Here is a 17,028-nt window from a genome sequence, read left to right as displayed (position 1 = left end):
GTGGAAGAAAATAGTCACAACCATATATACCAAAGGAAGGAAGGTAAGTGTCATCAATTCACAGACACTTACCTTCCTTCCTTCCCCCCCCCCCCCCCCGCATCCCCCTCCTGTTCTGAAATGTGATTTGTCCTTTTCATATGTGTTCATTTTTTTAATTGTATCCTTTGGTATATATGGTTGTGACTATTTTCTTCCACTATTTGATCTGAGGAAGTGGGTCTGGCCCACGAAAGCTCATCATCTAATAAACCATCTTGTTAGTCTTTAACGTGCTACATTGTCCTGCATTTTGCTCTGGAATAGTGGCTGACTCATGAAGGGGCGTAAGCATATTTAGCATAGCTGACGTGTAAATACCTTGCAATGCGGACTACAGAAATGCCATGAGAACACCTGTTGGTTGATTCAGATGGAGTAAATAAGAAGTGGGCAACATTATCTCCTGTAAATGTAAACAAACTTGTTTGTCTTAGCAATTGGCTGAACAAGAAGTAGGACTAAGTGAATTCGTAGGCTCTGAAGTTTTACTCATTGTTTTAATATAGTTATGTAACAAAACAAATCTACATGTGTTAAGTTGCACATTTACAATATTTGTAAGAGATGAGCTGAAAAATATGATTTTTTAAAAAATAATTTTTACTGTGAAAATATTTGGAATATAAATAATATAAAGTCAACATTTCATATTTGGTATTCTTCTAATTGAAATCAATACATTTGAAAAAGTAGAAAATCATCAAAACTTTAATTTCAATTGGTAGTCTATTGTTTAATAGTGTATTCAAAACTGGTTATCATGAGTAATTTTTTAAACCATGGTTAATTTTTTGAGTTAATTGCATGAGTTAACTGTGATTAATTACCCGCACTAATTATTACTTACTATATCAGCCATTCAGATTTTTATTAGTTTTCCAACACTGAGCTCCTGTTTTTAATATTAGAACTTCTGTTCATGCTAGAAACCTTATTAAATTGTGAAAATATTAAATAGCAGCATAAATGACAAGAGGTTTTTGTTTGTTTTGGATAGGATTCCTTGGCAGCAGAGATAGAAGGATCAATGCGAAAAGAACTTCAACTGGATGAGCCAGACTCTCCTGACGTAACGTAGGATCAATACATTTGGTTCCTATCTTCTGGTTTTTTTTAAAAAACCGCATTAACTTTTTTTAATATAAAATTGATCGCCATTTAACAGGAAAATAGTGACCCTAGGATAAAATGTAAAGTCTTTCTGAACACAGTTGCTAGTGGACTACTGTTGATGTTACAAAAAGTGTCATAGTTATGGTGGGGTTTTTTTGGTTTTTTGTTTTTAAGAAAAGACACTGGGCCTTACAGCTGAGCTACTCTCTCATCCCTGAAATAGTTCCTCTAGGTCAGGATTGGAACACATTGTCCTTGTGGTTTGGGAAAGTTTTACTGTTTTGGATAAAGAACTCTGGTCTTCACTTATGCTGTCTTACATTTTTCATTAGTGATAAACCCATATTTTAAAAAAGAGAAATGTAAAACTAAGGCAATCTCTTATTGAAACATGGAACCATAAAATCAACTGATCTCCAGAAAGGATGCACACTGAAAACATGACTTGTCAGTTGTGCCATGCGTTTTGATGGATGAATAAGTTTCTTTAACATGTTTTCTCATTTTTCCTATTTAATTCTAAATGATGTTTACAAGGATCCTGCCCTTTAAGGGCCTTTTTGGCAAAACAGATACAACTATGTTTCTTAAGAGAAAACTTTAGTGACCTGACATTATATTGCAGATTGGGCGTGTCTATGTAGAACTGATTTAAATTGTGTTAAAACCACCTTACCAGTTTCTACAGATCAAGTTGAAAGATTGCAACATACTTGGGTCCCATCTACATAGGCAAGACTGAAGTGTTTAATAACAGTGTCATTTGGCACAGTAAAATCTGCTATGTAATTTTTTGATAAATGTTCCCTGTAAGGAAGGTATGACAGAATGTAAAATCTGTCATAAAATTAATGGTTTATTTTCCCCTGAAATTAATGCTTTAATTCTTATGTGATGGAAGTATGCATACTGAGACAAGGAACGAAAGGGTAATCTCGAACTGTTACTCTATTAGACCCTCTCTCCACTAATTGGTGCATTGATGCTTCAGTGATCAATCCACGGCTGGTTGATTTATTGTGTCTGCTTAGACACGATAAATACAACTTAGATGGGGCTACTACAAGGTGGGTGCATAACTGGCTGGATAACCATACCTAGAGAATAGTTATTAATGATTCACAATCCTGCTGGAAAGGCATAACAAGTGGGGTTCCGCAGGGGTCTGTTTTGGGACCGGCTCTGTTCAATACTTTCATCAATGATTTAGATATTGGTGTAGTAAGTATACTTATTAAGTTTGCAGATTATACCAATCTGGGAGGGATTGCGACTAATCTGGAGGATAGGGTCATAATTCAAAATGACCTGGACAAATTGGAGAAATGGACTGAGATAAATAGGATGAAGTTTAATAAAGACAAATTCAAAGTGCTCCACTTAGGAAGGAACAATCAGTTTCACACATACAGAATGGGAAGCGACGGTCTGGGAAGGAGTACAGCAGAAAGGGATCTAGGGGTTATAATGGACCACAAGTTAAATATGAGTCAGCAGTGTGATGCTGTTGCAAAGAAAGCAAACATGATTCTGAGATGCATTAACAGGTGTGTTGTGAGCAAGACACGAGAAGTCATTCTTCTGCTCTACTCTGTGTTGGTTAGGCCTCAGTTGGAGTATTGTGTCCAGTTCTGGGCACCGCATTTCAAAAAAGATGTGGAAAAATTGGAGAGACTCCAGAGAAGAGCAACGAGAATGATTAAAGGTCTAGAGGACATGACCTATGAGGGAAGGCTGAAGGAATTGGGTTTGTTTAGTTTAGAAAAGAGAAGATGAGGGGGGACATGATAGCAGTTTTCAGATATCTAAAAGGGTGTCATAAAGAAGAGGGAGAAAACTTGTTCATCTTGGTCTCTGAGGATAGAACAAGAAGCAATGGGCTTAAACTGCAGCAAGGGAGGTTTAGGTTGGACATTAGGAAAAAGTTCCTAACTGTCAGACTACCTAGTAGTTTGTGATTCTATGAATCTTAGAGCATTCTCCCATTGATTCCAGTACTCCACTACGATGAAAAGTAGCTGGAATCAATGAGAGAGCCGCCCCTGCTAACCTGACCTCAAGGAAGACATCACAATGAGTGTCACCTTCAACTATATTATTTGCATAGCTGAAGTTGCATATAGTAGCGGGGGGAGGGAAAGACAGTGTAGACAAGGCCTTAGACTTGCCTAAGTAATGATTTGGGATGAGTCACTTGGACCCCTGTCTTCACTAAGTAATAATAGTAGAATTCCCATCAGTGTGTTGACTGATTCTGCATCTCAAGTGAGAGACTTGGTGCAGACAAGGCCTCAGCATATTCTGGCATTTTCCTCTCACTTAAGTTTAATGGACATGGTAGCAGCAGTGACAATAATTTCACTAAAATTCCCTACTGTAAATAAGATTTTGGATTGAGGTGAGATGAGTACAGTCCTTTTGATCCAAAAGCCTAAATCTATTCTAGACCAAGACCTTGCTAACTAATGTAAATTGTATATAATCTGCAACAAATTTAACCATTCTTCTCTTGTATAAGTAGGTGAGGTAATGGAAATTCATTTTTAATTAGAAGACCCTGTTACTGACTTTTCCCAAGAAAGGAGGGAAGGTGATTCAATAAAACACTTAACTTCAAGTACTTTGATGTAACTTCATTGATGCTTGACTTTGAATGAAAAGAATCAAGCTCTATTAGTATAGATGAGCGCCCATACAATAATTTTGTAGGTCTTATTCAATGTACTTCTTTACCCACAGATTCTTATTGCATTTAATTAATGTTGTGTCATCACTACCATTCCCTCTGGTATATGTTTACCCTTTTTAATGCTGAACAAAAAAAACAAAACATCCTCTGGAACAATGACACACTATTTTAGTGATTCTTTTGTGCTTGAGAAACTTAAGGCATGTTGTTGTAGAGCTCGCGTGCTAAGAACAAAGCTGTTCAACAGTCACCAATTGGACAAACAAATATGAATCATAATAAAGAGCTCGTGTGACTCTCCTGACTGTTGCAGCCTGGTAGTCTGTGCAAAATGAAAGCATGGGGAAGAGGGGAAATCTAAGGGGCTGTGTCTACACTGGCATGAATTTCCGGAAATGCTTAAAACAGAATACTATTCCATTTTCAGTTTTTCCAGAAAAGGAGCGTCTACATTGGCAGGCTGCTTTTCCGGAAAAGCCCTTTTTCCGGAAAAGTGTCTGTGGCCAATGTAGACGCGCTTTTCCGGAAAAGACTACTGGGCTGTCTACACTGGCCCTTTTCCGGAACAGTGTTCCGGAATAAGGACTTATGCCCGAGCGGGAGCAGAATAGTTTTTCCGGAATAGCGGCTGATTTTGTACAGTAGAGCATCGTTGCTTTTCCGGAAATTCAAGGGCCAGTGTAGACAGCTCGCAGCTTATTCCAGAAAAGTGGCTGATTTTCCGGAATAAGTGGCCCAGTGTAGACACAGCCTAAGTGTTTGTAGTCTGAGTGCTAGTTGAACCACATGGTGGAGGCTCTTGTAATGTGCCTCCTGCAGTAGAATAGATTTACTTGGTTAATCCCTGACAAAACTTCCTCCTTATGAATGAAAACATTTATAAAATTAGGATGAGTATGGGAAAAGAGAGAGAGAGGACTTTAAAAGTAGGTCAGAATTGAAGCTTACCAGTCTTGACAGCTTCTCTCTAATCCTTATGCATCCTCTTTCTGCATATAAAATAAACTATTTTTAGGAAAAGGTTATAATAGACCAAGACACAATGTTTCAAAATTAAATTGTACTTCAGAATAATGTTACATCGTTTGTCTTGAATGTTATTTTGGCATAAATGATGATTTGGAAACCTGACTATTGCAAGTATTGGATTCAAGGTATGTTAGGAAAGCTGTCAAGACTGGATGTATAACTGTGCTATAATCAATCATTACTGATCCATTCCTGTTTCTCTGTTGTTCAGTGTTTTATGGCAAAATTTTGCTTTGTGGTGTGGTTACTGACTATACATGTATTTTATCAGTCACCAGAAGCGGGTCTTTGAGACTGTGAGAAATATAAACCAGGTTGTCAAGCAGAGATCCTTGACTCCATCTCCAATGAATATCCCAGGATCTAACCAGTCTTCTGCAATGAATTCAGTCATATCTAGCTGTACCAGCACTCCACGTTCCAGCTTTTATGGGGGAGACATCTCGAATAATGTGATAGACAACAAGACCAATAGCATCATTCTAGAAACAGAATCCTCTGACATTGGGTCAGTACTACCTAGCTAGGCTACACTATTGTTTTCTAATATATGAGAGACAGACAAAGCATTTTAATGTTTCTCTCTTCCCTTTAAATCACTTGTTACAGCTTAGCATAGTTGCCTCCCTTCTATAAAGTAACTAGATTTGAGTGCATTAATGGTTGAGAACTTAAGTAGAGACATTAAGATAGAAGAAGCCTGATTTTGAGTGCATCAGAATGATACATCTAAAATGACTAGTCACTTTTGAAAATGCAGGCCAATGTTCTGAAAATATTTCACCTATTTGAATTAACATGTGAGAGGTTTGTTTACATACAGTTATAGCTAGCTCTTTTGATCCTAAAGAAGGTGAAGTTGACATCTTATAAAAAATGTGACTAAATCTAGTCAGAGCATTGCTCTTCATTCACTATTTGTTTTGTTACCTTTCTAGTAAAATACTTATTATTAAAGCAGTTAACAACGCAAGTGACTATTTAACAGCACAATTTATTCCTTTGATGGCTAATAATCTGGGTACTCCTGTAGGACTCTGGTACTTTCTGTTCTCACTGATTTAATTGGAATTGGAGGAGGGAGGAGAAGAAAGGAATCGGCACCCCTTTGTAGACACTCAACCCTTTGTAGGATTGCATCTTTAATTGACACACATCTATTTCCACCATGATTTGTGCCAGGAAAGAGTTTTCCACAGTACATGGAAGACAGAAGAGTCTAAGTTGTGGAAGATGTATTCCAAGATTAAAATATTAATTTTATTTCACGTCCTTGGTATGCAGAATTGGAAGTCACTTTAAAGACAAGTGTGTCTTCTAGACTCCACTCTAAGACTAGCATATTTTGAGATATGACAAGTGTAAAACTATATTGGTGTTTGCCTAGGAAATAGCGGATTAATTGTAAGCTCTTTTAAGCATTTTTTTTCTTCTTTTTCTTGTTGTGTTTAGAAATGAGGACAAGAATAAGAAACCTGGGACTCCAGGGACACCGGGTTCTAGTGATTTGGAGATAGCTCTTCGAAGGCTGTCCCTTCGGCGAGAGAATTACCTCTCGGAGCGGAGGTTCTTTGAAGAGGAGCAGGAAAGGAAGCTGCGGGAACTGGCAGAGAAGGGTGAACTTCATAGTGGTTCCATTACTCCAACTGAGAGCATCATGTCATTGGGAACTCATTCCAGGTTTTCAGAATTCACTGGATATTCAGGAATGTCCATCAGCAGTCGCTCGTACCTGCCAGAGAAGCTTCAGATTGTGAAGCCCCTTGAAGGTGATAATAAAGGGCCTCGGCCTTTATCTGTTCTTCTTAGTGACTCTCTGTGGTCTCTTATCCATCACCAGAAAGCAGGAAATCTCTGCAATACATACTCTTTTTACTTTAGAGATAGTCATCCTCGCTGTTGGTTTGAACTCTTTTAAAAGTAAAATAAATTTCTCCATAAGCCTTAAAAAGTGGTGTGCTGCATAAAAACAAATCACACCACGGATAGTGTAATTAAGAACACATAGTTCAAAAATATTTTAGTAGAGCCATGTTATAACTGAAATGAATCCCACAACTAATCTTCCATGAACATCATGTATGCCTAGAGTATTGGGGGTGGAGGGGTCAGGGAGTTGTAAAGTATCTAAATTTATCAGAGTAGAATTGGAGAGCATCAGGCCTAGTCCTGAAAACAGGTGTGCATGTTAATATTCTTATTCTTATGAGTAGTCTTGTTGGTTTTGATGGAACTACTGAGATGAGTAAGTGTTTTGCAGGCTTGGGTCTCAACTGTTACACCTCTGGATCTGAGTTTAAGGACTATAGAAATTTTGGTCTTTTTAGATTTCAGCCAAGCTTCTTATATATGTCCTCATCAGAAAACAAAGTAAGATAATTAGTGGTCTGTACTCCAGACTAAGAATATCAGTGTTATTGCTTTTCAGAGCTAAAGCACATTTCTGTTTGTGTGTTGAGAAGGTCACAGAATGAGTGCACTTAGCACTATTTCAGACTTTCACTGGTCATCATCTGGTTGCCATAGCATGATTTCATGTATGCAGTCATGTAATCCTGTTAGGAACCTCCCTTCTGCTTGGTGTTTTTGTTCTTGATTGTTGTGGGTTTTCTTTTTTTATGGAACTGTACTATTTCATGGAGTGGTTCATGCACATTTTAATTTCACCCATGAATTTGCAGTATTTCCTTTTTTTAAAAAAATTAATGAATCTTCATGGAACATGCCTCATGAGTATTTTCAGTAGAGAAACTTTTATTTTTCGTAGGAAGAAATTGTCATGCTGCAGTTACTATGACTCTATAACCATAGTATTTGAGTTCTTCTCTCCTTGTGTCATCGTTTCTGTTTTCATAATTATTTTCATATACTGTAGTAAGAATTTGAAGTTCTTGTTTTGCTTTTAGAAAAGGGATGTTCAAACTTCACTTAACATATATATTGGTTTCTATATCCTTGCTTTTTCCTTCAATAAACTCTTTCAGTCTTCATGTTCTTTCTCTCTGTCTGTCTTTTTTAATTTTCTCAATTTGCTCCTTATTGGGGGTGGGGCAGCATGATGTGAGAAGCGTGGGAAGGAGGTATTGTTCTTTCCAGTTCACTCCTTCCCTTGAAATTTCTTGAACATTTTCAGCACATTTTTTCACAGTCTATTTGTAACACTTTCTTGTATCTCTGTCTATTTTCTAAGTTTAATGAATGATATTTGCCATCTTTTAAAAAATAAGTTATTGTAATTCCATCTCTTATTCAGGTTAAATTATTCTCATTACGTTTTTTTCTTAAATTTAGAAAACATGGACCATTCTCATGGAGCAAATAAATGTTGAATATTTTCCCTGCCTGCTATAAGTGTAGTTCACTATATCTTTACTAGATTTTGTTATCAGTAAGGTTTTTATCTTAAGGATACACGTGCCGGATAAATCCAAACAAATTACAATCCATGCTTTGTTAAGCCACTTCAAATTTATCTGATTTCTGTTCCTTTGAATTAGTGTTATAAATCACAGTAAAAGAAATAGTGGACAGGGTGGGTCTACACTGCACCGTTATTTCAAGATTACTAGCATTCTTTCAAAATAGCAATGCGTATCTACATCGCCATTCTGTTATTTTGAAATAATTTTGAAATAATGAACAGCTTATTCCAAAATCTGTAAATCTCATTCTACAAGGAATAATGCCTATTTCAAAATAAGGCATTTGTAGACACTCCACTGCTACTATTTTGAAATAGCCCCTCACCAGGGCCATTCTAAGTTATTCCTCCCCACTGCCTCCTGGGGTTCTAAATCGAGACAGTACATCTATATTAGATAAGCCTTCCTAAGTCTAATTTTGAGTCTTCCCTGCAATGTAGACGTGCTATTTCGAAATAAGCTATTTCGGAATAACTATTTTGAAATAAGCGTGCAGTGTAGACGTACCCTTAGTGTGTGAAGATGATATTCCTATTGTCCCCTGCCCGTTAACTAGGTGTGATTAAAAAGTGAAAAGAGGCTTTGTTACACATTTAGAAAATAGTGGGACTATCTTCATTTCAACAGACGGTTTTGTTTTGCTTCGTCTTTTTTTTTCCTTATCCAGTTTTTAGTCTTCTGTATCCATAGCATCTTGCACCATAAGTGCCATGTGTAACCCCCCAGTAATGAAATACAGCCTTGAGGTTTTCACAGTCATTCAGTATCTATCTATCAGTGATGGCACTTTCATGATATGTTTCCTGGCTTCCCATGGCCCACACAGTACACAAATCAAATAGCTTCTCAGCTTTGATCTTCTTCAATACATTTTTTTAACCATTTGCTTGCAAATAAAATACATAAAATTTCAGCTGTCCTTAGTTGTTCTGAGGTCCAATTGTTCTACTCCGCAGTTCTACTTACCCTGATTTTCCTTCTGATAATTTATAATTTACAAGAATTTGCTGTAGCAAATGCTTGTTAAAGCAGCACTGCTTTCCACTCTGATTGTCTTTTGAGGGATGAATGAGTCTTAAAACAATTCTTTGTATTTTATTACTATATCTGGATCTGACTGTAAGAGGAAAGCTATGTTGCCTTCTCCATTTGCAATAATTTTTCTCAAGAAAAAAATCCAGAATTTCATCACTTTTCAAAGAAATGTATAATGGAGATACAACATAATACTATTTCATACAGCACAATGCAGATGTAGCTGAAAGTCCCTTCTATATGCAGTGATGCTTATATTGGTTTGACTTTCATGATTTTTGAAATATGCCATGATAGTATATACATGGCAAATAGAAATACTAGGTTTGGAATAAAAGTAAAGTTGTTGAGGGTTAGTACATCACCACGGCAAAGATCTCCATTTTGCCCAACAACTGCTTTTTTTTCTATAAAGTTGCTACTAAGATGAGGAATTTGGTGAAGCATGAAGTGAAGGGCTCTTTGTCTCTTTGAAAGCTTTAACATAAAGAATGAGTAAGAGTCAAGGCACGAACCTGAAATAGAATTGTGATAGAATTGCACAACAGAGGGGTTTTGGTTTCTGTCATTTGCTTTCTGAAATATCCCATGGGGGGTTGTGGCTTTTATTAAGACATACTAATGTCTGAACATCTCTGTTACCCAACTCTTGTAGTAGAATCGTCACAAAGCAAAACTTGTGTGGTACAGCACCGAAATAAGTATTGGGGAGAAGTTACTTTTCTTTGTCCAGTAATTATTATTTTCAAATAGTGACATTCATCCTACTACAGAGGCCAATGGGCAACTTAGATCCGATGTAGTCCATCAAAAGATAGATTTAGCTAGAGCATAAGCATTTTGCTGGCCCTCTGTACCAGGATCAGTTTAATCAAATATGTGTATCTTTGTCTTTATTTCAGTAAAGCTAAACAAAGAATAAATGACCCATTCTCTCTACATTCACTAGTCCCCAAAGTTCAATTACTATCCGCAATATATTTTATGTAGTTTGTTGTCATTGATGTGAAGTAATAATATACTCTAAATTTTCAAACACATTAAATTAATTTCATGCAATCCTTCCACAGTATCATGGTTCTTTAGGTTTTGCACATAGAAGACCAAGTAATTTAAAATTGATTGTCTTAAGTACCGCATTGCAGCCAAACACGCTATTTATTACACTGTATCACATTGAATGAACACAATTCTTTTTATCGGTATTGAATAATTTTTTTGCTTGTGTGAATAGAAATGTACTCAGGTATGTCACCAACATGGGATCTGAAACTAATCTTTTCTATACATTATAAAGGAGTAATTGACATGAGCTGATCAGAGCACAATTTCTGAGTTCTTGGGTTTTGATATAGGGTTTAATCCTACTCCCAATGAAATCAATGATAAATGAATGCAGGATCAGGTCCGTTGCCTGAACCCTTGGAATGATGTGTACGCTCACTTATGAATTGTTCTTGCTGGCTAATTGTTTCATGTTTCTTGGTTCTTTTTAAAATATATCTTTTCCACACCCAAAATGTTACTTCCCAATGATGAAATTGGAGGTACAGTAAGTAGAGTATGCTTATGTACTAGTGAATTTCAGTAGCATAAGGACTTGGGTAGTCTATAAAAATAATTAGAACTGATAAACCATTAGTGTTTTCTTGCTTCCTTTTAAACATGAGTTGATATAGTTTTCTAGCATCCTCAGTATAATTGCTATCCTATTAGTTACCAGTAGAAAATTTTAATGTGTGCTGATATCTCCCTTTTTAGATGTTTGACCTTACGGCAGAATTCTTTGGTTCCCATTTTTCTGACTTTGCCAATTATGGTGATTAGTATGCTGTTTAAATGTACTTTGTCTTCAGTTCTGTGTTTTGTTAATCCCAGCATGTATGGTCTGAGGGGAGTTGTCACTACCTATCCTCCCTGCTATAAGGAAGAGCTAATGCACCCTGGATTTGGCCCCCTTGCTTTGTCTGGTGGTTATGTAACTGCTTTAATTCATGCTGGTGTGGGGCTATCTAAAAGGGATAATTCTTGTGTGGTTGGATAACCCTTTAAATCCAAAAACTCAAGACCAGATCAAGGTGGCACGGAACCAATGGCGAAGCATCAGTGACACAAGGATTGAGACTTAAATGAGTGAAATGAGACTATCCAGATGTTCAGCTGAGGGAAATATTCAGGTTTGCATGCTGATTTTGTTTTGTCTTTTGTTCCTCTTAAAGGTTCAGTCACTCTGCATCATTGGCAACAGCTAGCTCAGCCTCACCTGGGGGGAATCTTAGACCCAAGGCCTGGGGTCGTCACTAAGGGCTTCAGAACTCTGGACCTGGACCTGGATGAAGTGTACTGCCTTAATGATTATGAAGAAGATGAGACAGGTGACATTTCTTACAAGGGCCTAACTACCTCGACGCCAGTTCAGCACACAGAGACCTCAGGTGAGAGGTCACAAGCACAAGTGACTGTTTCAGACAGCGAGAATAATCCAAGCCAGTCTCAGGCTTTGACAGAGGAGATGCAGGAGTCCACGACTGCCGATGATGAGGGGTCTGGTGAGGGAACATCATTAAGTCCAGTAAAATTGACATCTTTACAGGATATTGATTACTGGGCTGTTCTCACATCTCTAGAGAGCATCATCCATAGTGTCGCTTTGTGTGTAGCTTCTGCGCATTTGTGCGTGCGGTAATTAAACCACGCCTGTTCTAACACTAATTCAGAGCTCCTTTCTTTGACATATCTAATTGGTTTCACATTTTTTTAAAGCACATGGTTCATTTTTCCTTTTTAGTTTGATGAGAAAAGGCTGCTAAAAGGAGATGGTTCGTTCAAATGATTAAAAGAGACTGGGGTTTGTGATGTGATATGTGTATATTACATATACACTATATATAATATGCACACATATATATTATGTTTATATAATATATTTCTTAACATTCAAAAGGGATAATGCCACATTCCTTTAATTGTTGTTTAGAAAAAGCTGGATTCTATAAGGCTAACTGTTGAAAAACTGCAGTTCTTTGTTAAACAAATAAATGCTTAATTTTAAGTGAAAACACAAAGTAATTCTCCAAATTGAGTGTCCAATTAATTTCTTAAAATTCAACCCACAAAGATTTTGGTCATCCAGCTAAAAATTAAAGGTATTTTGTATGTGGAAGATAAAGTAATCACATCTGATTTTCTTTACAAACACCAGTTTGTCACTTCCACTAAACCACTCCCAAATTCTATCCTTCAGACTGAAAGCATTAGTTAGTATATTTAAATGATTCATTAGACTGTTTCATGCAGTAGGCGTTAAGAACCATGTCAGAGTTTATGGCTACACTTCTATTACAAATTGTCTTGCAAGTAGGTATACTGAAATTTGTTTTAAAATAGATTTAAGTTGGGAAGGGAGGAGTAGTTTTGTATCTGAGAATTTGTTTTTTTGGTTTCATATTAATCATGATTCTTTATCATTGACAAATCCAGCCATGAAAACAAATTCATTAATATCTAGTCATTTTACAAATGACACTTTTTTCTTTTGGATGAAATTATACTTTGTGCAGTCAAAGGAAATTATATGGTTTCTAAAGGCTGGAGTTTGAGGTACTTTGAACTTGCCTTGAGGTACTAAGCATCTTTAGATCACATAAGAGTGAATGAGAATTCAGCAACTCTCAGAATCATGCCCTTAACTTAGGGTAAAGATGTGTTTTCCCTGCAGATTGTAGCAGGAATCAGATCCTATGAGCTACTGAATACCTTCATTTCATATTGCAATTACCCAAAATCGATGTTAGCAATTGATATTGCCCACTGACTGGTATTTATTATGAATAAAATAAGTGTTTGTGGAACTTTAATTGGCTGTAGTTAAGCTTGACAGGAAAGCAGTTTTTTTCTTTGCAAATTTGGTTTGAAGCCATCGGAACAGGATTCTCCTTTCCCATGGGGAGGAATTCTCCCCATCTCAAACAGTTTTCCAAAATTGCTGACTATGCCAAAGAAATTGGCAAGTGTCTAATGACAAGTATATGAGAAGTCCCACCAGTGATCACACTGGCCACAGTGCAAGTACTCATTTATTCACAGTTCAGATTATAACTAAATACCTTGCTGAATTGGGGGCATGCCACCCAGATGATTTAGAATGACGATGATCAATAACTTTAATAAGTGGAAGGAGAAAATCCATGGAAAATGAGAACCATCTTCCATCTCCTCCTCCTCCTCCAAATGGCACAGCTTTTGGTATAGCCTGTTCTTCCCCACAGTGGAGAACCTAAGTACATCAGTGGATCACAAACAGATTTGTAGTCACAATGGGGCTCATTCAAGTGAAGGGATGAGAGATTGCAGTATCCTTTTTTCCCACTGGAATGATTCAGCACTTTGGAAGCTACTGACTACCTCCTATGCTGTTAAATGACTGGAATGAAGACTTTATAAACATATTGTCATCTTTGTAATTTTTTAAATTGAGCTTTATAAGCTCTCTCATCTCTTAACAAATGTGGGTAAAACATGTGGCTGATGTTCAGGGGAAGCTTTAGTATAACCCTTCAAGCAGCTTAGAGCATATCTGTCTGACCTCAGCAATCATGAGTTATACACCTGCTGTAATTGTTTTTTTCTTCAAGGAAAAGACATTGCTGAAGGAAAAGCTCCTGCAATGAGACACAAGGAAAACCCTGAAAGACTAGAAAAACAATGTCTCATGTAAGCAAAAGGGTTAAAACAGGCACCGTGGTTCCTTAATGAAGGGCCTGATGGAACATTCACTTACCTGACTCAATGAAAAAAGAGACTGCCATGATGAGGAAGCTCTCAGATCAGTTTACAGTGAAAAGTGCCCTAGAATAAATATTTATTTATGGCTGTTTACATTTTAAATCTAGCGTACACAATCAGTGTTTATCTTTTAGGAACAATTGTGGCAAAAGGATTTACTCGGAGGGATTCATAATGTTTCTTTCTACTTTTGATTAGTTAAAGCTAATTTAAATATTGGAAAAATGCTTTTCTCAGCTTATCTTCTCCTCTTGTCTGATCTTGCAATGACATAAAATGCTGATTTTTATTTAGTTATTTATGACCTTCCATTCATTTTCATTCCATAAGAGCGCATAGCAGTATCACAAAAACAAGACTGATTTCATTACAAGATCAAACAAGTGGAGAAGCTAGGATGTAAAGGAATAAAACCTTACCTAAGCACACATGGCTGAAATAAAAACAAAGAATATAGAAAGCAATCTGGATGATCACATTTCATTTTGTGGAAAAATACACATTTTTTTTCATTGCGGAAGTCTCACATCAGAGGTGTCTTGAAGCAAGAAAGGACCTGTCCTACAATGATTCTCATCAGACCGTAAAAATGTTACAGCTTTAGGAACCCTTACAGGATCGTGTGCAACAGTAGGATCTCCTTAGCCTTTTGGCTAAGTATCAGTTCTTTGTATATATCTGTTTCTGAGTTTTACAAACCAGCCTGCATGAAAGAAGCCTTTTCTACCTCTGAGAGCCACACCCTTCCATCAGGTGGCTTTGAGAGGAGCCTTTTTCCATTTCACATCTTTATGGGCAGCTAAAATGAGTTGCTATGATTGCTCTATGTGACCTGCTGATGAGTGCTTGCAATGATCCTTTAAGCTCTGATATCTAGGTTGAAGAGAGCAAATATGACTGATGCTACCTGGTGGTGCTTAAGATGTCTTAGGGCTCCCTCATCTCCCCTCCCCCCCAAAAAAAATGGCACTGCAATTTGTCTACTCTTTGGATGAGGAGCTAGGACATAAATCTTTCTGCTCTCTAAGGGTTGGCTGATTTTTGTTTTTGAGGTTTTTTTCTCTTCTGCTGTAAGAATTGCAGAAAATAAAAATGCTTTGAATAACCTCCTCACATGAAACAAAAGAGAGGACTATGCAGCACTTTAAAGACTAACAAGATGGTTTATTAGGTGATGAGCTTTCGTGGGCCAGACCCACTTCCTCAGATCAAATTGCGGAAGAAAATTGGCACGACCATATATACCAAAGGGATACAATAAATTTTTTTATTGTATTCCTTTAGTATATATGGTCATGCCAATTTTCTTCCACAATTTGATCTGAGGAAGTGGGTCTGGCCCACGAAAGCTCATCACCTAATAAACCATCTTGTTAGTCTTTAAAGTGCTGCATAGTCCTCTCTTTTGTTTCAGCAAGACCAGACTATCATGGCTACATCTCTATTACTCCTCACATGAGACTGGAGTAAAACTTTTGGTCATGGTATTAAGATTTTTCAGTACAAATTAAGTCTCTGATCTTGCAATTAGCAACATATGGGTGAACTACTGTGCCTACACAGCATTCCAGGTAATATGTGCACAAATCTGCACAATCAGGGCTGTGACCAATATCCAGATTCTATGGGAAATATTCTCTGACATGGGGATGTTCAACATAACTGAAATAGTGAGGATATTAAAGGGATACTGTCAAGTTGAATCCCGTACATTTTTAAAATATCCTTCTTTGTGCCAGTAATATCTGTGATTATTAAAACTTCATGCACTTAATTGTCTAGTTTTTCAGCTCTCATACTGTTTCTTTCCTTTTGGTAAAACCTTCATTGTACCAGATTAGTCAGTTTCAGTTCATAATTGATTGTCTGGTTCAAGTTTTCTTTTGCTAAAGTTTTCAAAACCACTTAAAGAGTGTATCACCAAAATAAAGACTGTTTAGGAATGCTCTAGAGTGCATATTTGTAAATAATTCATTAATAGGAAAAGTGCCAGTAGATGGTGCTCAAGTACACATCACATAGTCCTGGGATAAGTAACTTTTGCAACATAATTACATTAACTGTATTTCTATACTTTATTTAAAAATAACCTTATTTTGGGTCTAAAACTTGACAGAATCCTTTTATGAAACAGAAGGTATTTTCAGATGGAGACTTCTTTATATAGGCCTTAAGCTAGCAAAGGACTTAATATACTTTAAGCATGTGAGTAGTACCATTGCAGTTAATAGGACTGCTTATGAATAAAGTTAAATGTTCCTTATCTATAAGGTGGTTCAGGGTGTGCAGATTAATCCTGCAGCTTTTGACTTGAATCATATTACTTGTGTGAAGAAGGATTCTGGATTCAGGCCTATGCACTTATTTCTTTTTAAAAACTGGGCATCTAAAAGTAAGAAAGGGGAGTTTTTCAAAGCAAGTGCCTAAATTGATGGAAATACTTAATAAATTCCTCAAGTCCGATTGCTTTTAGGAAGAATAATATATGTCTACAAGAGATTATTATTTTTCCATACATTGTTAATAAAATACACTTATATTTAAAACAAGGTGCTGATACACATTTGTATTATCTTCTCTAAGATCAGATGAATATTTGAGTCGATTTTGTACATGGATGAGTTGTTTTAGCTTAATGCTGTTAAAGTATTATAGTTTGACTCAAATACCTTAAACTGCATTCAGTCAGGTAGAAGCTAAATGAATGATAAACAAATGTGAAACCTCTTAATTTTTGTGCTTTATGGTTATCTAATTTTGTGGCAAGCAGACCTCAGTCAACAGCTTAGAAAAATCATATCCCAAATAAAAAGTGTTTGATACCAATACCCTTGCTGAACTAATGTATCTGCTTCCATTACAGGCCATTCTTTTAAACAATTACTCACTCTTATACCTATCCTGCTCAGTTAT

At 36.7% G+C, this 17,028-nt stretch overlaps 1 protein-coding gene across 6 annotated transcripts in view; it reads left to right on the top strand.

The window, feature by feature from the left end:
• TRAK1 (trafficking kinesin protein 1) overlaps positions 1-17,028 on the top strand; it is a 123,827-nt gene that overhangs the window by 92,613 nt on the left and 14,186 nt on the right. For 3 of the 6 annotated variants that reach the window (XM_025189033.3, XM_014577914.4, XM_025189031.3), the window contains 4 exons: positions 1,040-1,116; positions 5,145-5,381; positions 6,326-6,642; positions 11,550-11,765. In XM_025189033.3, coding sequence (XP_025044818.3) covers positions 1,040-1,116; positions 5,145-5,381; positions 6,326-6,642; positions 11,550-11,765 — 847 coding nt within the window. Of the gene's footprint in view, positions 1-1,039; positions 1,117-5,144; positions 5,382-6,325; positions 6,643-11,549; positions 11,880-17,028 lie in introns of all 6 variants that reach the window. The other 3 variants (XM_014577911.3, XM_014577913.4, XM_025189029.3) reach the window with 1 other exon arrangement.

Source organism: Pelodiscus sinensis, chromosome 2, assembly GCF_052426305.1.
Source record: "Pelodiscus sinensis isolate ZL-2025 chromosome 2, ASM5242630v1, whole genome shotgun sequence".
Taxonomy (NCBI): Eukaryota; Metazoa; Chordata; order Testudines; family Trionychidae; genus Pelodiscus; species Pelodiscus sinensis.
Note: the sequence above shows the minus strand (reverse complement) of the source record. Positions and strands in the feature narration are given on the sequence as shown.